Genomic DNA, 25,647 nt, shown 5'->3' on the forward strand with positions numbered 1-25,647 from the left:
TATTGTTCAAGTATTTCTTCCAGTACTTCATTTCAGCAGCAAATAATGACAGACGTTTACCACACGAGAGAAAGTCGGAATTTACCCTTTCCAATCCCAAAATCAGCAATTACAAAATTTTCTTTGATATATGAGAGCAAAAAAATATACATCCACCTTCCAATGTGCTATAGGGCAATAGAAAATTTTTAAAAAAATCAGAAAATCAGTTAAAGGAGTACTTCTGCAAAAAGCCTACTATCTCTCAAAGAAATATTACAATGATGTATTTCAACTCTCAGTATTTCAGATGCTTACATATCTGTAATGATTTTTTTATTTATTATCTGTAATGGTTTATATATTGTTTTATTTATGTGTATTCGTAAATGTACGGTTTTTCAACCGTATAATGATTATTTACTGTATATCATAATTTTTATATTTTTCAAAAACTCCACCATTGTTGTCTTCATAAAGTTTCAATAGCTTTGTCAATACGGATTTCTTGGACAATGAAGCATTATTGATTGATTAATTGACTTTTATTTGACTCTCAATACAGTTCATGTAATCAATATTGGAAATTTCCAAAATACATTATCACTGTTTATTTTCGTAAAGTGTTATATTATGCTAAGTGAATACAAGCTGTTTCTGTTATCTTTTTCTGTCCTATTTTCTTAGATATACATATATTCAGTATGAGAAGAGAAATGAAAATTTCTATGTTTTTTACCACTTTTATTTGTAACTTACGTTACAGCAGTTTCGTCCTATACGGACATTCTCAAACTTATACAATAAACTAACGAGTCAATAAACTTAGTAGTTTAGTTTAGTAGTTTAGTATTGACGAGTCAATAAACTAAATAGTTTAGTTTATTGTATGAATTTGAAAATGTCCATATAGGACGAAACTGCAGTAACGTTAGTTACAAATAAAAGTGGTAAAAAACATAGAAATTTTCATTTCTCTTTTCATTATGATCTCCTTCCACGTAGTAACGGCTACATCCATCAGTTTATATTCAGTATCTACTTGGAAATGTATATATTCTATAGTTCATAGTTTTATATGACTAAGTAACGACAGCTAATAGGTGTAATTATGTTTGTTTGTTTTTTTTATTTAATTATTTTAACCAAGCTTTGTCGATAAGATATAAATCTTCAGACAATAAAGCATATTTTGATTTGACTTAACTTGTATCTCTAGTATTTTTTCTCCGAATTACACAGTTTTATAACTAAAAGAAGTACAATGCACTAGACCTTTTGGTAGAACTCTCAGCATTGAGAACAATGAGAACACAACAAAGTGATTCAGCCTTACTCAGTTGAAAATCTTATATTCTGTTATAATATTTTATATATTTCAGATTACATATTTGATTATTATTGCGAAAAATGTGCTATTTTGAATAATTTTACAATGCTTCTCTGACAACACATCCATGGATTCCCGTTGCGATGCAGATTTGGTTTTCCTGAGGAATACTGAATTTTTGCAAAGAGTCTTCCTCTTAAGGAATATCTTCTGATGCTGAAACCCTCAAACATAAGTTATTTTCCATGATCGGAATGATTTTCATCACTATACTGTTGAGATATCGAGGCATATCCTTTGATAAAACGAAACTGTTGTGAGACCACTTAGTATCAGCTATTATCTTGAATCCACAACGTGATGAGGTAGGCATGTTATGATAGAGACTTCGCCCATTCTGAAAAAAAATATTGATATTCACCTGATGAAATAGAATACAATGTTTATTTCCATTCCATTAGTTGACTAATGATGGATTACATGATAAGTTTTCGTCATTGTCTTCATGGAAATTCAAATGTAATGAATACACAAAATGTTGAGAATGTATGAAATTGAAGTAATACTCAACCTTAACTTCAGCGATGTAATCATTGAGTCCCAAAACTAAAGCAACTGGAACTGAGATTTTCGTTAAATTATACTGCGGTGGAAATGCACTCCCATATTTCATTTTATTTCTGTCAGGTCCATAATCGTACTCCAGAAATTGTTTTTTTTCATAAATCTGGTAATAATGAGTGAACAGCATTTCCGACACCACATCCATGTTTTGCTCCAGTGACACTGGTAGATAAAGCTTAAAACAATAAAAATCACATGATGGTTATCAATATGAATTTGGAAAGCTTTTTAGATCATTTGATGTCACTGAACATAATCATTGAGTAACATAATGAAGGCAATTTGTTGTGCTGAGCTATCATAGAAAAAAAAATTAATTGAGAGGAGAAGATCACATCAAACATTTATAATAATAATAATGATAATAATAATAATAATATTTATTTTTGATAAAACACAAACTACAACATGTTTATAAATCAAAACAATTTTTGAAAACAAACATACTAATCACTGAAGCAAAAATGCTTGTGCGTGATACATGAAAGTATGAGAAAATATATATAAATACAGAGAAGTAAATTTGTGACATAATCTAGGTGGAAAGTTCATATCGAGTAGAGTCCCAATAAGGTAAATGCGTCAAATTAGTATAAATGTATCAATTCCATGTTTCTAAGTCTATATTGGGTAAGTGTGACAATATCGGAACGATTCAGCAAAAACAGTCATAAGCTATTTCAAAAATTTCAGGTTGATAACATTGTTGAATATTATTCTACCAGTACTGTTTATCAATGTTTTTACATGACGCTTGAAAGAAAAATAATTTTTAATAACTTTCATTTCATCTGGTAGCAAATTGAATATTTTCGGAGCCAAGAATTCTACGGAACGTTGCCCAATACGCTTTTCACGGCACGGAACATTTTTAAAATTTATCTTAGTTCTTGTATTATATGTATGCTCAATGGATTGGAGAGAAATTCGGTTTTTATTTATAGAAGTTGATATTCTTTGGCAGAATATTTGTCTGATATCAAATATATAGTTTTCGGAAGAAAGTAGATCCGATGAATACCTCATGTTTTTTTTTAAATATTATTCACAATATCCACCTTTGTATTACACTCAAACTACTCAAGTTATTTTCTGCCACTCCACCCCATCCCAGGATGCCGTAGGATAGCTGAGACTGGACCAGTGCAAAATACAATATTTTGAGGTTTTCCATGTTCAAATAGCCGACCAGATATCTGAATTTGCTTAGCAATCCTCTCAATTTATTCTTTACGCTGGTAATATGCAAGTCCCATCTCATGTGCCTATCTATAATGATTCCGAGATATTTCGTTTCATTTTTCTCCACTATCACCGTATCTTTGTCTATTTCCAAAGGTCCTAGATTAGGTAAATGGTTGAAGTAAAGTGTGAACGGTGAGTAAAACGTTTTTTCGCTATTTCCTAATAATTTGTTGTATTTAAACCAATCACATATTTTTTGAAAGTCAATTTGGGACTCAATTTTCAGGTCGGACCAAGATTCTTCCTTGTACATAATGGCTGTATCATCCGCAAAGCTGAAGAGACTTCCCGTTCATCCGATTTTCATCAACGTATTCATATAAACGGTAAATAGAAGTGGTCCTAGAACGGTACCCTGCAGCACTTCAGAGGTCACGACCCTCGGGCGGCTAAAAACCCCATCAATACTCACCATTTGTTTCCGATCAGACAGATAATGCTTCAACAAATCGAATGCTGGACCTCTTATTCCATAGGACTCGATCTTATGTAGTAATCTTTTGTAACATACGGTGTCAAAAGCTTTCGATGAATCGACGAAAATACATAACAGGGCAATTTTCCTGTCCAGAGAACTATAGATTTCACGAGTTAATAGATAAACCGCATCCTCCAAGCATACCAAAGAGACGTCTTCTATTTCGGGGTAAATGAAGCTGTTATCATACTCAACGGACTTTCTCAGAAATTCAACCTCACATTCCTTATCTCTTTTACAAAATACTTCAGCTATGTAATAAATTTTCTTCTTTTTGTTTTTGTCTATAAATTCTATCAAAATAAAATCGGCAACTTCTGACTCTTAATTATACTTGTCTAGAAGAGGTGGTGGATCGATTTCTCCAACAGAATCAATATCATCATCAGAATCTTCAGTTACAAGCATCGCCGCGTTCTCATTTTCTTCGTCTGTTGACTCTTCATCGGATCCTACTTTTCTTTTCAAGATATTTTTCTTCTTCAAGCTTTTTTTTCTTTCTCTCTCTATCTGTTTAGTTTCCAGGGCGCTCTTTTCTGGAGTGTCGGTGGCGATAGTACTTTCAGCTTTTTCTCTCTTCTTTCTCTGATTCTATTGTTCTTCAGCCTTTGAGTATTCTTTGAATTATTGCGGACTTACGAGAGTTTTTGTGTTTTGACTTTGTGTGGGAGCTGTGTGTAAATTAACTAATGCTGAAAGTGAGGAGACTGAAATATTTTTATTTTAGCTGGGGTCATCGATTTTTCTAATGCATTATCAACACTATATCAAACATAGAAACGGATATCCCAGGGTGTTCTAAAAGCAATGTTTGTAAGACAGTATTGTAGAATGATTTGAAAGAAAAAAACACAGAGGCATCTAACGGTTGCATCTTGCTAGAAGTATGCGGTGGTGAGGTCAAAATGATCACTCCATTTTCCTTTGCTAAATTCATTCCTTCTATCGTCATATGACTCTCGTGATTGTCAAAAATCAGGAGGTAACCTACAGAAGTAAACTCGCTCATAAAATGTCAATAACATAGCGCAAAATCTGATCAACAGATTGTGTTTGTACTACTAGTTCCAAAAGAAAAATTAAGGCTTATGATATCAAATCAAGGATAGAAAAAGCTTACCAAGGGAAACAAGTTTTTTGGTGGAAAATGCTAAAATCCAAAAGAATGGCGTTACAACTTTGTTTACCAAAACTGCGTGTGTAACCCTACTATCCCAACGAAAAACATCGAACTCGCGGCTGGAATTTCAGAATTACATGCTTTGTCTGATTGTGGAACATGTCTGATCGTGGAACATTCTCCCCTATAATATATACCTTTTCATCGGTGGGGGAAGCGGCTGTAGATTTTTGAGTATGTAAAAAAATACTGTTGCATGGACATACTCGAGCGCATCAGATATTGATAGCATCAATTTCCTACTTATTTTAATAATGTTCGTATGTTAATCTGATCGTTTGCATGATGCGGGTGGTTGTACGTAAGGGTTAAAAGCGAAAAGAAAAAAAATTAATCGAGCGCGTCAGATTTTCTAAGAGGGTGTTCAGTGCAACAAAAAAAAGCTCTCATTCAATATTCTGACAATTTCGATCTGACGCAAACTCGCGGCCATTATTATGATGTGCAAAATAATTCGCCATTTTGGAATATTTAAGCGCATCAGATTAGGATATATATCGTTCATCTTCATGTTCTAGATGTGCTGTCTCATAATCTGACGATTATCTAGAGGGATTTGCCTAATCTGACAAAAAGAAATATATTTTTTTTAATTTTTCCAAATCATTGAACTCAATTAATTGGAAAGCTCAGGAAATAGCATGCAAATAAATAAGTGTATGTTTTTTAAATAGAATACTTTAATTCATAAGAAAATAATTTTGAAAAAATGCTCAAAAAAATATAATTTTTTATAGTCAATTGATTATTCAATCATCATCTTCATCTTCATCACGAACGAGTCTCTGTGATCAGCTGTGAGACGTCATGGCAACAGAATTCAGAGTGGGAACGGAGTGAGAGTAATAGATAGAGAGAAAATGAAAGAGGAATAGAAACTCGGAGAGGGAAATATGGGTATCACACAGCTGCACGCATTAAACTTTATCGACAAATTTTTGTTATTTCGGTTTGCGGAAATCATCAGATTATATATTTTTAGGTTATCCTTGAATTATTTCCTTCAAAATGAAAAAAAATAGCAACACTCGAGAATGTTGAAATGATGTTATTTTTTTACAATTTTGCTGCCCTCCCCTTCCTTTACGTCACTATCAAATTGTCAGATCACTGGAATATACTCTTTTTAGCATGTAATTAACTCACGCTACCTTAATCTGACGCGCTCGAGAATTTCTGAAGATCAATTTTTTTTTACTTATCTGATTCTTTATCCTTCACGGGCGGCCTTATATATGGGGCTCACATTTAGTGGATGTACTTAACCGGGTACAAGGTATCCCCCTGTGTATTAATCTGCCACGCTTTAGTAAATCCCGAAATCCCAGATTGGACTCCCCTATTAAAAAGGTAACAATCCTATAGAAAAAACTATTTCAAATATAAATTGTCCTTCTCGAAATAGTTAGTTTACACGATATTTCTATAATTTTCACATCATACAGAATATATCATTGGAAAAATTATATTAATACCACTGGTCTGACGCCTAATAATACTAACTTTCACGGAATATGTGAGAAACCGTCGACCGCCGCTACTGACGTTGTTTGTCTAAAGTCACTTCTTCAATGGCTCTTTATCAGTATCCTCAAGGGGAATAGCGGGTAGAAATATCCCAATGACGTTGTGCTACTATGTTGCTTTCTTTGATGCACAGGCATGTTTGCATTTTCAAAATTATTTCACTTCCAGACAATACCGATTGGACTATAGTCGATGTTGTAAAATTGATAATAGTGCGAGAAATGTGGCCATTACCCATGAGAATGAATTTGTCGAAGGCGAGTGTCGTAAATAATGGACATGTCCCGCAAATAGATTACTTTACTTTCTCTATGACTCAAACTGGAATGTTCCAAAATAAGATTCATTTGTGAAAGATACCCCAAATCAGAATAGTACTGTTGAATTGAATAACAAGAAACAACAGACAAGAGACATTCAAAAATAATTTTCAAGAACTGAAATGGTTTGATAATTGATTGAAAACAGTTCGAAGAAATGATTCACATCTGAGACTCAAACCATGAGTACTGGCACTCGGGAGCGGACTAATTCTCATGGTATCTCAGTGTGGATACATTTCTTTCTGCTGTAGAGAAAGGAATGGGGAATAATACTTCGTAATGATGATCTGCAAGTGTCGAAGTGAACTTCCCATTCCAAAATCTTCCTCTGTGTTTCATTGTCCTGTTCGAAAAAGTTCTCCCAGTTTGACCAATATGTGTTTTGGGACAAGAACAACAAGTCAACTTTTTCTATTTCAATTACGCCCATTGTCGATTCGATGTGAATATGTTTCGCGAAATGAGTATACCATAAGCTCATTTGATGACATTGTTAGAATAATATTTGTTGAAAAGTGTGATTAAACTACTTTTCACAGCACAAGCAGGGTGCTCTTCTCACTGGTATTCCGTCGAACCAGCGCGTCTTATATTTGACATAAAAACTGGTAGAGATAGCAATGCAAGGGTTTTGAAAAATTTGGAAGAGTGCAGCCACTATTTCACAACTGAACAAAAATTATGCCCATTCAAATATACATTACTTACCGGAGCCAACATGGAGTAATGGGGTCCATAAAGTAGAGCTAATATGGAATAGCAGAGAAAAAGGCCCAATAGACTACCTGAACAAAATTTGTTCCTTCTTCTGTTGATTGGTAATAGTTGACCATGCCATATGAGGTGCGCTAGATTCTAGAAACGTTTCAGAGAAAAATGAGAATGGGATATTTCACCAAATGAATGGATCAGTGTTGTATGACTGGAAAGGAGAAGCATGGTGAAAATTAGGATTCGTACTGATCGCTTTCGAAATAGGTGGCCTGCTTTCACACCAATATGCTAATATAGTGAGATTTTGTATTTCAATTCAATTTAAATCATATATCCAGTATTATTAACAAGTTAGGTATTAAACGGCTACATAGAAAAATAATCAACTTAAACTGACGAAATTATATATATATTTCAAATTCTGAAGATGTTTGTATTAGATGATCAGTGTTATCTATAATAGCACGACGTAATAACGTGATTTCAAATTGTCCTAAGTTGATTTAAATTACAATTCCTGTTATTTTTCATTATTTTGGTTAAATTTGTTTCAAATTATTACATAATACTCCTAACTCTTATTTATAAATATGACTTACATATTTGTTAATAATATATATGGACCTTAATATGTTTATGTTTCACTTTTGAATTTTGTTTCATATGTCATGTGTTAGTAATCATGTTGTAATTTTACAATGTAAATAATTTATAATCTACAATTTTATATATGTCATATATGTGTATTTTATGTGACTTGTCCAGACACCATGGTGTACTTGTGACCAATAAAACAAATAAATAAATAAATAAATAAATTATCTGATGCCTATTTCTATAAGCAATTCATGCAAAGTAGCTATGTGCTGCAGATTATTCATGTAGACAAGGGTCTTATTGTCCAGTTATCAGTTCTGGACTTTCCTTGAATTTCAATAGTTTCGACTTCCATCAGTTCCGGAGATTTAACTACTCAAAACAAGAAGGAACTTCATTTTTTGTGGAAAATTCAAGGCATTTATTCGAATTACTAGGGACAATCGAGGTCACAGAGCAAAATCAATTATTCTGCTAATGCCAATGGAATCGTCACTCTCACCAGTTATAGCCAACATATATACGGAGTGGTTCAAAACTCTGGCTATCGAAGGAGCTCACAAGGAGCCCCAAGTCTGGTTGAAATACGTTGAGACACCTTCATAGCATGGAACTATGGAAATACAGAACTAGACAGTTTTCTGAAGCACATCAACAGCCTAAGACCCTACATCACCTTCACAATGGAGAAGGAATTCCACAACGAATTGCCATCCTTAGACTTATTGGTGAAGAGGACCGACACTGTAGGGATTATCAAAAAAGCCTTCAAGGGAATAGTTGCTCCAAAGTGACTGTGGAACATACTTTGGCTAGAAGACAACAAGAGCCTCAGAAAGAAAAGGAGCTGACACAACCAGTGCTTGTACTTCCCTACTTGACGATATTCACCATGAAACATTGTCAACCACCTCCAGACTAAAGTTTTCCTGTTCAATCATATTGAGCATTCAGTTTATTTGGTAATATAGTATTGATAGACTTTTTGTTTATGTCTGCTAGTTGTGCAAAACAGTTTTCGGAACGAAAAAATTTGGAATCATACATATTCAAAATTGTTGGTGCTGCTTGGCTTCAATATAGAACCTTGGACCTTGAACTGAATTGAACTGGATCTATTCGAAATACGTGACTATACATATTCATCCATGCAAGCAGCTTCATCGGACCAGAACCTGTCATTGGTATCGCTTTAGGCTTTACTAACCAAAGATTGAACACCTGGACAGAAAGAAGATTTATGGACTTCTGGCAGAATCTTCCAGGATTGGCTCATACCAAGGCGTTCATTCACCCTTCGAAGTTTGATACCAACCAGTTGTTGGACTACAGTAGGGATGAACTATGATGTCTAACAGGCCTTCTTACAGGTCACTGTCATTCAAATCATCATATGCAGAGACTCGGACTGTCGGAAGAATGTGTGTCGCCTCTGTTTGGAAAAGGATGAAACAGCAGAGCACTGTGTGCCTGCCCCGCTGGGGTCCGGATCAAGTTTTTAGAGTTCGCCAGAGTCCTACTCTCACCTTCTGACCTGAAAGACCACTCACCATACAAATTAATCGGCTTCTTTAAAAAGCTGGGTTTATTAGGTCGAGTGTGAATTGGTATGAGCCACAATGAACTCTTGCAGGTTGCGGTGGCGAATTGACCCACTCACTTTGGCCCTAACCGGGCCGGGAATCTGCAAAATGTTGAGATATGAAACATATAATTATTGTGCTGGAATTTGAGCAGTCGACAAATTATTATAACTGCAGCCAACATTCATGTACTACTAGTAATATAACGTATGAAAGAGATGTGTTTAGATATGGGTCGCATACAAATACATATCTCCAGTTCCAAACGAATATTTCGTCAGAAAGAAAAATGGTTATTTTCGAATTATTATATAGAATCTTACAAAAATATTCACCTTTATAACAGGATAAAGTGGAGTGAAATATTTGAGAGCGGATCTCATTCCAGTTAGATTAGCCACCGGAGCCATCTCTATAATACCAGATAACCTACTCTTAGATTCTTCGGGATACAGAATGGAATAGATATTTACAGCAGTATTAGCCATGGAGAAACCAATAAATACTGCTTTCGTCCCACTGGTTTTGTTCTCAACCAGATCCATCGCTGCAGGAATATCAAATTCACCCATCTGGTGGAAACTGAAAATTTTAGTAAAATTTATGGCGGATGATGTTACTTGAAATGGGATTGAAATGTTATAAAACGTTTACATGCAAATAGTTCGTTGTTTCTGGACAATTTCTAAGCAAGTCCAAAAACAAGCAGGTCAACTGAGTTGATTCAAATTTGAAACAATATTCAAATGCAATGCTAACCTGATACTGTCTACTGGATGAAAAACAAGCATTTCTGGAGTCTCAGTTCCTAAAGGGTGTACGGAAAACTCTTCCTTTGATAGATTAATGGTTTATTGTGTTCGAGAATAATTTTTAGGCGACTCCAAAATAAATATAGTTTAAAAGAATTAAAAAAAAACGCTTTTGAAGAACATCGAACTGAAAAGTTGAAAATATTTTTTTTAATAAGCTTAAAACAATAACGAACGAAAAATACTAGTATTATTGTGGAAAAAGCGACGAGCGCTTGATGTATAAAAATATAGCATAAATCGCCCACGCTTTTTTCACAATAATAACAATATTTTTCGTTCGTTATTGTTTTAAAAGCTTATTTAAAAAAAATATTTTCAACTTTTCAGTTCGATGTTCTTCAAAAGCGTGTTTTTTTAGTTTTTTTGAAGTATATTCATTTTCTACTTTTTAGTCCGATTTATTGTCAAAAACACTTTTTTTTAAGTTCTAGTCCCTAGTATTATAAATCTTTAACAGACGGCGTAAAATTCCTCTCAAACAACATAATAAAGTTTGCAGAAATAATTTCAAAAAACAATTCAGTCTTGATGTTCTGATTTGAAATTTCGTTCAAAATATTAATGAACCAAAAATATTTTTTCAGTGAATAATTTTATTTTTCAAATCAATCTTTTGATTTGATATGTATGTCAAGCACTTTGATTCTAATTTTTCGATTTTTCTAAATATTTAAGTAACTGAATTTTTTTAGGTGTACAATTTACGATGAAATTTTCATTGTTGTAATCCATATTATGGTTTGCTTTCAAATAATCGAATTTGATTCTGAAATGTATCTTCCGTTTCGTTCAAAACTTTTTTCTGTACTGAATCACAAGTAATTGAAAATATTTGAATATTTCATATGTAGTACAAAAATTTGCTAACACTTATAATTCTCAAAATATGTTTTTATTCTGATTTTCTTTTGAACAACCTATCAAAGAGGTTATGAATAGCGCCATCTGCCTGCGAGTAGCTCAAGCGAAGTTGATTCTTACTGTTATTTTCTATCCATCAACTTTTATATTTTTATGCTTTATAGTTTTGATATTCTCATACTTACATTTATGTGTTGCATGAGAATATTCATTATTATCATTATTATTATTATTTTTTCACCGTAGTGTGCGCTGGTCAGGCCCTATCCCCCGAAGCCACGATACATTCGGGAGTATGATTTTAAGATTCGAGAGAAGAGAGGACATAATTCCACCAAGGACTCCAATAATCAGAACAACCATCTTGACAGAGTGATCTGGATAGAGTCTGCGGAGTTCGAAGAGAAAATCTCGATATTTTATCCGTTTTTCCTCCTCTTTTCTGACGATATTCGTCGCGCCAGGAGCTGAAAACTCAACGACAAATATCGTTTTTGTCTGGTGGTCGAGAAGGACTACATCAGGCTTATTAGTTTGTATGAGCCTGAGGGTGGGGAACGAATAGTTCCAATAAATTCGGCATTTCTCGTTTCCCACAACGGATTCAATATCCCCCGGAGGGTAGGGTAACACCGGTGTCTCGTCAATACCGTAAGAGTGCCGTAGATGGTAATATAGCACTCTTAGGGCCGCGTTATGTCGATGGATATAGGCCGAGACCGCATATGCTGGACATGCTGATAGCAAGTGCATTAGAGTCTCAGGCGCCTCGCGGCAGGCCCTGCCCTTGTGTCAGGAACCTCTATACCCATCACGCGACTGCGATAGACTAAGGTGTTGAAGACACCATCCTGACAAGCCATGATGAACCCCTCAGTTTTCTACTTCAGCCCACTCGACCTGAGAAAAGCAAACGTCAGGCGCTTTGATAAGCCAAGGTCTTCAATGTTATTGAAAAAGACCCCATGCAGTGGCTTATCCTTGTGTCTCTGCAGAAGTAATGTGATATCTGCGGTTTTTATCTGAGCTTTTTGCTGAACGGGTTCCAACTCGGTGACAGAGTTGTGGTCACCTCGTTCAGAGTCGAAAACTATACCGAGTTCATCAGCTGCTCGAGCAGCTGCCCTAAGGAAAAATGCTCCAATTCCTGATCAACAATGAAATCAACAAATGTTCAAATATTACTATATTTGAACATTTGTTACTATATTATACATATTACTATATTACTTTCAATTTGTATAACTTATATTCTTTAAAATAATAACACTTTGACAATAATATTTCATCTTCGACAATTTCTTTCAGGTTGTGTATCTCATATTTCTCAGAATAGTTACACTTTGTCAATGAGATTTCATCTTCAACTATAAAGTACATTTTAATTTGATTTGATTGCAATAATTGATAGTTACTTATAGCGCCATCTGTTCGCAAATAAATCGAGCAATGATTGATAGTTACAACGCCATCTGCCCGCGAATAGGTCAAGAAATATCAATTAGGTTACGAACAGCGCCATCTGCCCGCGAATAGATCAAGCATTAATGCCAATAATTCTGTCAATCCAGATCCCGATCTTGGGAGTTGCACACAAACATGCATACAAACAATCATACATACATACATACATACAGGTGAAGCTAATATAAAAGCTATAATAAAAAAAGGAGGTCCAATGTTTTGTTACAAATTTGAAAAAACATTCAATTGATGTTCTATTCTGATAACACCTGGTGGATGATAAACGAAAATTTTTGGAATTAATATTTCCTTTCCTGAAGGGTATATGCATTTACCAGATATATGCCAATGCTACAACTCGAACATCATCATTCGAATATTGATAAATTGAACTCATTTGTTGGAAGTGATGTGTAATCTAAGAATAAATAAAACATAGATACAAGAGAATGAATTAGTGTTTGTTTGAAGGTGATTGACAATGTTTCGTGATGAATTTCACTAGTTCGGACTTCCATTGTCTATTATATAAAATGATTTGAAATCCCTGAAACAAGTAAAAAAGAATAATTAAAAAGAATAGTTGAAAATAACAATTATATTAAGCAACAATAAACCTGAAATGAAATGATAGTGAAATAACCTACAAGTAAAAATATAATAATTGAATAAATAAAAATTAAAGGAATGCAAAAAGAAAATAATAAAAAATAAAAAAGTGTAGAGATTCCAAGTCACGTTAGTTCACGACGTTTCGATTGTTGGTATCTACAATCGTCTTCTGGTGATGACTGTCATCACCAGAAGACGATTGTAGATACCAACAATCGAAACGTCGTGAACTAACGTGACTTGGAATCTCTACACTTTTTTATGTTTTATTATTTTCTTTTTGCATTCCTTTAATTTTTATTTATTCAATTATTATATTTTTACTTGTAGGTTATTTCACTATCATTTCATTTCAGGTTTATTGTTGCTCAATATAATTGTTATTTTCAACTATTCTTTCTAATTATTCTTTTTACTTGTTTCAGGGATTTCAAATCATTTTATATAATAGACAATGGAAGTCCGAACTAGTGAAAGAATGAATTAGTATATTACAACCTTTAGTTGTAATATAGGGCAGATGTGACCGATGTTCATTTAGTCAAAAATCCTCCGTATCATGAAAAAAAAAGAAAAAAATCGTATTTAAATAACGAATCTTGAAGAAATATACCAGTTAGACAAAAAAGTACGAAGATTTTTCCATTATTGCCAACACAACCGTAAACTTTATCATCAATGTCTGTAATTGTTATAATATTCATCTTGAATAGTTCTGGAGAAAAATCTAAACACTGTTTCTATTTAGTGGAATTCAGGAAAGATCTAAGAAGAGAGAAAACCGATAAATCAATCGAAGATAATATAGTTCTCACACAACTCTGATATTCATCAAACAATGAGAGTAGCACATTAACAAAATTCAACTGATAGCATTCCAAACTCTGTTCATCTTTACATGAGATTATTACGAAAAAAATACGAAAGTGGGGATAGAGAGGTAAAATTTTTCTCTTGTTGACACCTTGTTTGGCTGCTTTAATATTCATTGACTATTTCCATAGATTGTTGAACATTTTCAGTAAATAAAGTTAGTTCTACTATTGTTATTTTATATTTTCAAGTTACTTCCAACCCGTATATACGTACCTGAACTTCCAATAGTCCTCATTATCCTTTGTTAGAGTTTTATGCCTGTCGCTATACCTTGTTCCTCGGAAATTTATGAAAAAAACTTGGTATCCCGATTGAAGAAGCTCGAATGCTGCAAAAATGGATCGTAATGAAAACAAATGGAACTTTGTTTTGAGCTATTCCTCACCTAGAGTTTTGTTGAACATAGTTACAAAGGAGAGGGTGTTGGTGTTGAGGCCATGCCCCATCACAATTGGGGTAGGTTTTGTTATTGAACCCATCACAGCTCGAACCACCAGAATGAAGTAGTCATCTTTTGTCAACAACTCGTGTTCCTCCACGGTGCATCCCCAACGTTGTAGGATTTGAGTCTACAAACAAGAGTCAAATATGAATTGACAAAAAATACAGGCCAACAACACGAAAACTTTTTCAATAATTTCAATTAATCCCTGCGTAGTTTGGTTGTATCACCCACCAATTATTCACATATCACTATTAGGTAAAAATGAAGTTCATGTACCAAAATGTATGAGATACATTTTTAACTACTCAAATATTCGAAAGTTGGCAACATTGTTTTGATGTAATGGGGTTGGCAATGCAATAAAATGGTGTGAGGTTGGAAATTCTAATAAATTTCACCGCCGATCAGTTTGTTCACCAAGTAAAATCTAAAATATAATCTCAAATTTCGGTGCGCTTTTCATAAAAAAAATAAAATTGTTAAACGTAATTGTAAAAATTCTCAAAATGGTTTTTGCTATATTTGTGGTGATTTCGTAATTAAAAAAAACAACAAAGGATCGTCATTGAAATAAGTTTACTTTGCATATTTTGCTATAGCAATCAGTAATCAAAACAAGTGTTGGTTCCTCACGAAGTATATTATGTTTGTGTCGTGGATCTGAGGAAATGGTATAAAAAAAAAGATAGCTTTTGAATTTGCAGTACCCATGATATGGAAGGAGCAAAAAAATACATGAACCGAGCTTTTCTGTCCCTGTACCACCTGGGGTTATTGGTGATATTTCACGAATATGACACGAATAGATGGTTAATAATAATAATAATAATAATAATAATAATATTCATTCACACACATGGATAATAGTACAAGGATAATAGTACAAAATTGTAATTTGAAAACAAATTTCTAAAACTAACGGTGAATAAATTTACAGCTTACGAAGTACAAGTACTCGTTTGTAAGTTTTAAAAGAAACACATAAGACATTACTAATTGAAACGAAATATACATACACAGAGTGTATAAGTTCATCTAATAAAATGATCTAAAATTGATATATAAAAGCAAAAACCTACTAAAATATCTACATTGAAGAATTCAATGGTAAAAATGTCATTACTTTTATTATACTTTTTTGTATTCTATTTATTTTAATCCATTGCCTATTTGATTTAACTCTATAATTGCATGAAAATAGTCTCTGCTTGTATTTTGTACATAATGTTCAAGAGAGTTTTTTTGAAACGGTGTGCGCAGACCTCATTTTTAATATCATTTGGCAATGTATTAAACAACTTAGGCCCAAGATATGGATAGTTTTTTTGCCCTATCGACTTATACATAAGGGGTGATTTGTAATTATATTTATGCCTAGTTGAGTAATTATGGTTTTGCATTATCAACTCAGATCTGTGTATAAATTGTCTCAGATTTGCTTGTATGTAATATAATTGTCTAACATCATTAACACCAGCTTCACAAAACAGCAAGTCACTAGAATATCGTCTATTCTTATTGAGAAGAATTTTTAGGAACCCTTTTTGCGAGATTTCCAGTATATTGTAATAACTTTTCGAAAGACCCCCCCAACCAATGATTCCATAATTCAAATGAGATTCTACTAAACTCTTATATATCATTATTTCCTGCTTGATATTGAGATATTGCGTCAGTTGTTTGAATTTGTACAGGATACAGCGTAACTTTTGAGTCAGAAATCTCACATTTTGGTCCCATTTAAAGTGACAATCTAATACAATAACAAGGCATTTGATATTTTTGGCTTGATTTATTTTATATTTCTTTTGGATCATGATATCAAAGGTGGGGAGTGCATTTTCAAATCTACTGAAGGGTAAGTAAACTGTTTGTTGAAATTGATTTACAATAAGCGATGATCAAACCACAATTTTATTTCTGTCAGGTCATTTTCAATTTTTAATTTAAGTTCATACCAATTATCGTCATTATATATTATGACGGTATCATCCGCAAAGCTAACGATCTTTCCGTTTCTCTCCAATTGAAAAATATTGTTCAGATATATCTAGAACAATACAGGCCCTAATACCGTGCCTTGGGGTACACCACATGTGATTTCTTGTTCTTCACTTTCATTATCTTGTATTCGTACTTTCTGTTTTCTGTTCTTCAAATAACTTCTGAAAAACGAATGTGGTGTACCCCTTATTCCCAAATCTTCAAGTGGGTCCAGAAGAATGGAATGATCCACGGTATCAAATGCCTTGGCTAGGTTTAGGAATACACCAATCGACGGAATTCCTTTATCTAGAAAGTCATAAAAATTGTTTGACACAATGGCAATTGCGTCTTGCGTGGATTTTCCCTCACGAAAACCGTACTAAGAATTTGACAAAAGTTTATATTTTGAAAGAAATTTATTAAGCCTAACTTTCACAACTTTTTCTAATATCTTGGCTAAGCAAGGAAAAACGGATATTGGTCTGTAATTTGTCACTTCACTCCTCCCGCCATTTTTATAGATTGGTTTAACAATCGATAGTTTGAAAGTTTCAGGAAAGACACCCTTTTCTAATGATTTATTGATAATAAATGTTAGTGGTAGTACAATGGCCTTGCACATTAAAACCAATGTTTCTGCAGTTATACCATCATGTCCAGGTGATTTTTTGAATTTCAATTCATTTATTATGTTTTTCACTTCAATCGGGTCTGTGGGGGCGAGAAAGAGGGAGTGACAACTTACAGTTTTCTTTTCTTTATAATTAGTGGGTCTATTTATTGAACTTGATACTTGTTTTCCTACATTAATGAAAAATTCATTAAAGGTTTCGGCAATTTTTTTGGTTTCGGTTATCATTTGACCATTTTTGTCTTTTACTTCATTGATTTCTTTATTATTATCTGGTTTGCCGACTATCTCGTTAACGGTTTTCCATAATTTTCTTGATGAGTTTTGTTCTTTTTCAACCAGTTTTCCGTAAAATGCCTTTTTTGCCTCTAAAATTGATTTTTCGACCTGTTTTTGTGATCTCGGTACTCTTTTTTCAGTGTGTCATTATTTTGATCTTTTTTGATTTTTTGATAAATGTGATTTTTTTTGTTAATCATTTCAATCAAGGAATTAGTGATCCATTTTTTTCGTTTTCTTTCATCATTTTTAATTTTAATGTATTTTGTAGCTTTTTGAACGCATTCTTTTATCATAACAACTAGTCTATTCGATACAGTCTCCAGATCTTGTTCCAGCAGGAGATCACTCCACTTCGTTTCTTACATTACCGTTATCAATTTATTTTTATCAATTTGTTGAAAGTATTTATTTCTGTTTGTGAAGTTTTTACCGTTTTTATTGTCCATTATTATTTGAATAAGTTGTATAATGGTCGGTAATTGAACTTTCAACGGTTATCGGCAAGATAGTGTCATACATATTTTGTTTTGAATGAATAAATATATGGTCTAGACATGATCTTGCATTTTTTTGAACTCTGGTTGGAGTGTTTATCGCTGATCGAAAACCAAGTTCACTTAATGTGTCTAAATAATTTCTTGTTTCTATACTGTCTATCATCAAATCGATGTTGATATCTCCTATGAAAATGTTATAGTCATAAGTTTCAGTCTGTGTTTTCAGTATATCATTCAGTTCGTCTATAAAAGTCTCTATATCACTTGCTGGTGATCTGTAGAATGCATTTATTATTAAAGTATAAATAAACGCAACTACTCCATCATTCTGGTTGTAAATGCCTGAGTTATACAGTGTTTTATAACCATGTATATTATAAACTGTTATATCAAATTGCCTTCTATATACCGAGATTAGAGAACAAAAACAAATATTAATCATCGAAAATCACTTTATTGTTTTCGAAAATATTTCCTATGAAGATCTATACACTTTTGCATGTGCTTGAACTAATTGTCGAAGCACTTTTGCCATTCTGATTGAGGTATCTCCAAAACATGCATTCTGAATGCAGCAACGCATCTCAAGGTGTCGAAAAACGTTGACCTCTCAGTTTTTTTCACGTGCGGGAATGAAAAGAAGTCATTCGGTACCATCCGGCAAATGACTCATCAAATTGATGTTTTGGGTTCTCAAAAATGCAGTTATTTGAGCCGATGTGTGAGAGCTCACATCCGTCTTCGGCGGTTGGTTTTCCTGATTTCTTGGAAGACAACTGGTAAACAAATGGTTGTATACTACTCACAATTGATTGTTCTACGTCGTTCTAATGTTTCGGTTGCGACATGTCCAGTTTTTCTGAAAAAACAGGCGACCATTTGCCTGGAAGTGCTTCGTGAGCGAACAACTTTTGTTGAATTTGGATCATCGTGAAACACCCAGACAGTTGACTGCTGACATCACCTCGTCACCTGTCACGAAGTCAAAGACGTGTTTCGAAGCACAGCGATTGTATTTTTTGAGCATTTCCTTCGACCAATCGACACGAGCCTTTTTTTGAGCAATTGACAAATGGTGTGGGATCTAACAAGTACAAATTTTTTTGACAGTCGAATGTTTATGCAATATTGAATGTATGCAGGTCCCACTAATGTCTAAGTTCATCTCAATCTCACGATAGGTCACATGACGATCATGCGATATCAGTTCGCGCACAGCATCAATGGTTTTCGGAACAACAACTGATTTTGAACGACTTTCACGGAATTCATCTTGGAGTGAACTACGATCACGATTAAATTCACCATACCATCGATAAACACTGGCCCTTGATGGAGCTTTATCGCCAAAAATTGAATTGAGTTCATTCATGCACTGTTGCAGAGTCGATAGTTGTAAAAAATAATCGCACGAAAATGTTCACAATTCAGTTCCATTTCTGGGCCGAGATGAATCTTTTGAGTTACTGTAAACAACACAAATAGCGCTCGTATGTCAAAAAGTTCCGAGTACGTATAAGCTCAAAAGTGTCCAACTTTTCGATAGAGCTGTCAGTTGCCAGATTGCAACACTAGGGTTGCCAAATCGCGAAACATAAAAGGCAACCCAATGTATGAAAATTTCCAGTTAGTCAGGGAAGCTATGGACTATACTGTAGACGACCCCTCCCGATATAGAAGGCCCCGACACTCTGTCGAATGAGGCCCCTATATCTTCCGTTGAAAGATGAACAACTTTTTCATCCAACTCACCCCAGTCAGGCAGGGGTACACCGTGAAGGGCGGTACTGATGTCTGAGGACACTCATGCCGCCATACCATCAACATCCACATCAGTTATGACCCGTTTGTCCTTCTGGCAAACATCAGTCCAATGGGTAAGGGAGCCAGGCTCCAACCTGTCTAAATTCAAGATGACCTTCCACCAATTTCCAGTGTACTCCGGACAATTGACCACTACAATGATTTACACAAGCAGAGTTAAATGATTCAGTGAGGGATATGCGTTTGACTAGGGTAAAGGAGAAATTACTGGTTTCTAGACTGGAAGGGAAACATATATTGGAACTTGAAACATAATAATAAATCGGCTCTATTGATGAAACAAAAAAAACAATACAAAGATATATTTAAAAATGAAAATAGGTTACAGGAGATTCTGGTACTCCTTGACGAAGTCTAGCTCAAAGCTACTCTAACTCAACCAACAAGCACCACTCCATGATGCACGCAAACATACAAAAATAAAAGCAATTAACAGTGATGGTACCACGAAATAAGAACCGTACATAAAATAATAATTTGTGATTACCTTCTGAAGATAATTGATAAATAATTTGATTCAATTGATCTGTTGTCTAAAAAGCAAAAATTGACATTACTGACTATCATAGATATAATTTTTATATTTGTATTTGAATTTCCTGATATTGAATCTCTTCAATTGCTCAGGCAATGAATTATAGAGTTTTACAGCACCAAAAAGAAATGATCTCTGAAACTGTGCAGTGCGATGTTGTGGCATAGTTAATTTGTTTTTAAGTCTAATGAGTGAATATTGAGTGAATATTTTCACGCAGAATCAGTTTTTGTATTAAAAGAGGAGAATGGGAAAGGGTGATCAATTTATGGAAAAAACAACCCAAATGATGAATCATACGGTTTTTCGTATTGAGCCAGCGGGAGTTTTTAAAGGCTTCAGAAATTGAATCATACTTTCGAAGTTCATACATCAGGCGGCAACAAGAATTTTGCAATTTTTGTATTCTTTTTTTATCTGAATCATATAAGTATGGCCCATATATGAAGTCACAGTAGTTGAAATGGCTCAGCACCAAACTATCACAGAGCATTCTTTTTATAGGTTGGCTCAAAATAAAACGATTACAGTATAACAGTTTCAATGACATACAAGCTTCTTCCATTAAATTTTTAACATGATTAGTGAATCTAAGATCAGTGTCAAGCATGACCCCTAAGTTTTAGCTGTATTGACAGGAGTCAAGATAGTATGACCTAGTTCTAAACGGAAATTGTTTTCTGCAAATTTACGATTCTTCTGCGATCCAAAGTGCATCATCATTGTTTTATCAGGATTAACTTTCAAATCATGTTCACTTGATAGCCCATTGATCAAATATAGATCAGTGTTGAAGAGATTTTGTGCCTCAGCACACTTATCGATTTTAAAGTGCATGTATAATTGTATGTCATCCGCATACGCCTGTATTTCACATTTCTTGATGAACCATGATAATGCCATGATGATAATGCCATTATCAAAAACAAACTTGAAACGGAAATACTAATGCTTCAGTGCCTGTGGGATAATCAATCCATATGAAACTAACAAGAATCCTAAAATTATGCAAGAGAAAGTTAACTATCCCTTATGGTTGGATGCCGTGTGAGGATTTCAGAATTGTCTCCATGCTCCTTGGTCAAAAAAAGAGATTCACAAAATTTCAATAACTCGAGAATTGCCATAGTTAGATACATAGTACCTCATATGGAATCATTATTTTTTCCTTACCCACCCAAAAGTGTGAAGACATTCATGGTGTTTCATTATAAAAACAAAAACTTTGTTGTCACACTTTTTTGAGCTACCCTGTAGACTCCAAAATAGTATCCTCCTGCAGCCACGATCAACATACATATAATTGAAAAAAGAAATTTTCGAAAAAATTAATGATTTGGTTTGCAGGAACAGAGTCGTGTGTAGTTAGGTTAGGTTAGGTCTAAATTGAGTGGGTCTATTCGACCCTACACCGCAACCCGCAAGGGTTTATTGTGGCTCACACTTATTCACACTCGGCCAAATAAACCCAGCTTCTTAACGAAGCTGATTAGTTTGTATGGTGAGTGATCTTTCAGGTCGAATGGTAAGAGTACGGATCAGCCGAACTCTAAGAATCTGATCCGGACCCCAGCGGGGCAGGCACAAAGTATCTGCTCTGCTGTTTCATCATTTTCCGAACAGAGGCGACACACACTGTCTTCCGACAGTCCAAGTCTCTGCATATGATGATTCCAATGTGAAGTCCTGTTAGACATCGTAGTTCATCCCGACTGTTGTCCAACAACTGTTTGGTATCAAGCTTCGAAGGGTGGATAAACGCTTTGGAGTGAGCCAATCCTGGAAGATTCTGCCAGAAGTCCATAAATCTTCTTGCCATCCAGGTGTTCAATCTTTGTTTGGCAGAGCCCAAAGCGATGCCAATTACAGTTTTTGGTCCGTTGAAGCTGCTTGCAGCACTATCATTTGCAAGAGAGTCAGCACTTCATTACCTTCCAGGCCAGTATGGCCAGGAATCCAGACCAGAGAAAATATATCACGTCTTCCAATTGAGGAGAGTTGTTTTTGTCAATTTGCTACCAATTTAGACGTTGCTTGGCAGGAGTCAAGAGCTTCCAACGCCGCTTGACTGTCTGATGATATTTTTATTGACTTGTGTGTAAGGTTGGATTCATCCAATCTCTCCGCACACAATTCAATAGCGTAAATTACCGCTTGAAATACAGTCGCATGAGTTCCTAGACAAGTAGATATCTCTATCCTAGGTCTGCGACTAAATACACCTGTACCGGAACCGGAAGGTTTTTTTGATCCATCTGTGGACCAACAACTATTTGCTGGTTCCTATTCCCGAAGGATTCAGTCTTCTCTACTCGGGAATATTACTTTATAAGGCAGTTCGTAGTTGACAGTTGGAAGCATAAAGTCAGAGGTCATTTCCAGAATGCTGTGACTTCCAGTGTCAACCAACAGTCTGTTGTGTCGTGTGGGGTGCCTGTATATAGTTCCTCATACCAATTTGAATACTTCTTCAGATTCTGAAAGGTGGATATCCAAAAAAAAAAGAATATTACTGAAGATCAATCACAACACCAAACCGTTATTTTTCACACCTCGACACGTGTTTCAATCACCAAGTGATTAGGATTGAAATAAATCTACGTACAATGTTGCCCTCATTCATAACTCTGCTAGGTACTTGCGTCTTAATTGTTTTGAAGTTGATTTCACAATGATGCCTCATCTACTACCCAACTAGCAATTTCGTATTTTATAATAGTTGCGGAAATGTTTCAGAAAAACAAATTATTTAACTGCATTTCTCCCAGAAAAGTTTTCAATGTGTTTATAAAACTGCTATAAATGGGAAATTGGTACCGTTTTATAAAACATTATAGTCTTTATCAATATTTTGTGAGGCCTTTTACAAACACTATAAAATCGTTTTATAAACATTTCGGCAGTTCCTATAAAAATTTTCTAACACTCTTAAAAAGTAGTTTTGTAAAGACTTCTCTCACTGCACTTTTGCAACATACCTACGCGATACTTATAAAATAATTAGAAGACAATTTTATAAGACTTTTTTAGTAGTTCCAAGTAGGCGTTATAAAATATATTGGACACCAGGAAAATATGATAGATATGTCACCAACTGAAAACTAACAAAAAGAAAGGTTGAAGCCATTTTAAAATTTCACTTTTGCACTCATAAAACTGTTAAAGACATTGTTTGTGTTTCGAAGATTGACATTTTTACTGCAATTGGAATTTTATTGACAGATATATAGCCTATTATTAGCCTATCATTAGCCTATTATCAGCCACTCATTTATAAATCTTTTCATTAAATTATTAATTATACAAAAGTTCACTCTTTCGACGTATTAGTTTTTTAGTCGCGAATTCAACTCACTTTGTTCTAAATAATACAATGTCATAATATCTATATACTTTTCAGTTGTAAATATTTCAGTATTCCGGATTGCTATCATTTAAAATGACGTCGTCCTATAAAATAATTTGATATCAGTAGCAAGCATTTCAACGTATTTTAGCTACTATGTTACCCGTATAAAACTGTTAAGAAACACTAAGTTCTGGGAGTGATGGTATTGCGGCAGAGTCGGACTACTTTAAAGCTATAGATTCCTACAAAAGTGCTTGTATGGATAAAGGATTTCTGTTTCTGTTTCTCGCAAGAAAAAAATTGAAGCACTAGGTTAGGTGGGATAGTGTTCGGTTAGTATTTTCAATATACAGGGCGACTCAAAAAGCTTCCAGAAAGTTTTTTTATGAAACACCCAGTCATTACTTCGTCTATTTGAAGCACCTCGAACTGAATCTAAACCCACTGCTTCGAAAATATTGAACTTACTTACTTATGAGGTACCTAAACTCAATAAAAATCAAATATTTGGAAGTTGGTAAAGAACTAATTTCCACCACGATATCGATGGTGTCTTACTTGAATAACTAGAAAAAAAAATTCTTACTAAACACAACTAAAATCGTGAAGAATTTTTCAAAGCTGTGATTAGGAGTCAATGTCAGCTGGTTGCTCTTAAATGCTGCATTTTATTCTTGGTGACAGCAAATATATATTAGAAAAAGCAATTTGATTTCATAACAGTTATATTAGTGTTTATGAATTGTAGTAAATATACCATACTAAAAAATAGTTGGGAAATTATCATTGAAGTGACAATATAGTGATGAAAATAAAATGGTGTCTGAAAGCATTATAATAAAATAGTTTCATTGAAGCTACAGGAAACAGTTATAAAATTAGCTTGAAATAGTTTCATAACTATCATAAAAATCTCACAGGAAAGTGTTATGAAGCTAGTGCATAAGAATTTAATTTTATAGGAAAATAAGTTTTGTAAGTTAGTTGTAAAAACGTTTCTGTGATAATTTCCTGACTATTTTATGATGGTTTTTCAATTTTATTCCATTAACGTTCCTATGATAAATTTATGAAACACTTTTATTGCCTACAACTGTATTGTGTTCACGGATCATCTAATATAATCATTTAGCATTTTGGGAGTAATTATAAAATACTAATAAAATAAAACTGTTGCAACACCATGGAATTATAAAACAACTTTGCTGGTTGGGAAGTCTGGTAAATCCGAAAGAAACGACAAAAACTAAGATGAATATACCTTAGTTCCATATCACGATGAAGACTTTTGGAAAGATTTTCAAAGAACTGGGTATGAAGGTGGTATCCAAAGGACAAAGTCAAGAATTCACAAAAATCTGGAATTTACGAATTTGAATACAAGGAATACGATACAGGAATTCATGGACAAATGTAAAGAACTATCAAAATAAGACACACTAAGCACACCCCTAAATATGGAAGACCGGAAAAATCAGCAGTCGCTCATCATGTTTTGCAATTCATCCATTTCATAGACTATAATTCATTGAAATTGAAACTAATTATTACAGAGTTCATTGTATGATTTTCATTTTGAAGGGTTTTACAGTAATATTCATTACTACACCAAAGGTTCCAAATGAAGCATCAAAAGTGACAAAAAAAAGATTTCCTATCAAAAAGTATTTCAACTTACTATATTAGCAGGTTCGCCATCTGGGTTGTCGAAACATTTCGCACTGAATGGGTTGATATAGTCCAACCATGACGGGCATACTCTTACCCCTTCACCTGGAGAAATATAAACTGATAATGACAGCAAGACGATGCTCCGAAACGATATCGGTGTGAACATCATGAATAGTCAAGGAGGAATGATAGTACCTTTCGGTAGCAACGATAAAAATG

General features: G+C 34.1%; 1 protein-coding gene across 2 annotated transcripts; it reads right to left on the reverse strand.

The window, feature by feature from the left end:
• Positions 1–1,315: 1,315 nt before the first annotated feature.
• On the reverse strand, positions 1,316–25,647 carry LOC111511052 (lipase member K). Of its 2 annotated transcripts, XM_074177478.1 has the most exons (7): positions 25,436–25,645; positions 14,594–14,777; positions 14,422–14,536; positions 9,916–10,162; positions 7,395–7,541; positions 1,881–2,108; positions 1,316–1,706 (listed from the first exon to the last, which is right to left on the reverse strand). In XM_074177478.1, the coding sequence occupies exons 1-7, from the start codon at positions 25,595–25,597 to the stop codon at positions 1,506–1,508; spliced, it is 1,284 nt and encodes a 427-aa protein (XP_074033579.1). In that variant the 5' UTR covers positions 25,598–25,645; the 3' UTR covers positions 1,316–1,505. The 2 variants fall into 2 exon arrangements, with proteins under 2 accessions (XP_074033579.1, XP_074033580.1); XM_074177479.1 differs by lacking the exon at positions 7,395–7,541 and having other exon boundaries at positions 25,436–25,647.

This window comes from Leptinotarsa decemlineata, unplaced genomic scaffold (genome assembly GCF_025532065.1).
Source record: "Leptinotarsa decemlineata unplaced genomic scaffold, Ldec_3_MD MMD2_tig00002974_RagTag_RagTag, whole genome shotgun sequence".
Lineage (NCBI taxonomy): Eukaryota > Metazoa > Arthropoda > Insecta > Coleoptera > Chrysomelidae > Leptinotarsa > Leptinotarsa decemlineata.

Bases quoted from the DNA above. Each gene is read 5' to 3' on its own strand.
- LOC111511052 (XM_074177478.1), bottom strand. From the start codon at position 25,597: ATGATGTTCACACCGATATCGTTTCGGAGCATCGTCTTGCTGTCATTA. The intron at 14,537-14,593 runs GTGAGGAATAGC...CCATTTTTGCAG, and splicing joins TATGTTCAACAAAACTCTAG to CATTCGAGCTTCTTCAATCG. The intron at 7,542-9,915 runs GTGAATATTTTT...AAACGTTTCTAG, and splicing joins CACTTTATCCTGTTATAAAG to AATCTAGCGCACCTCATATG.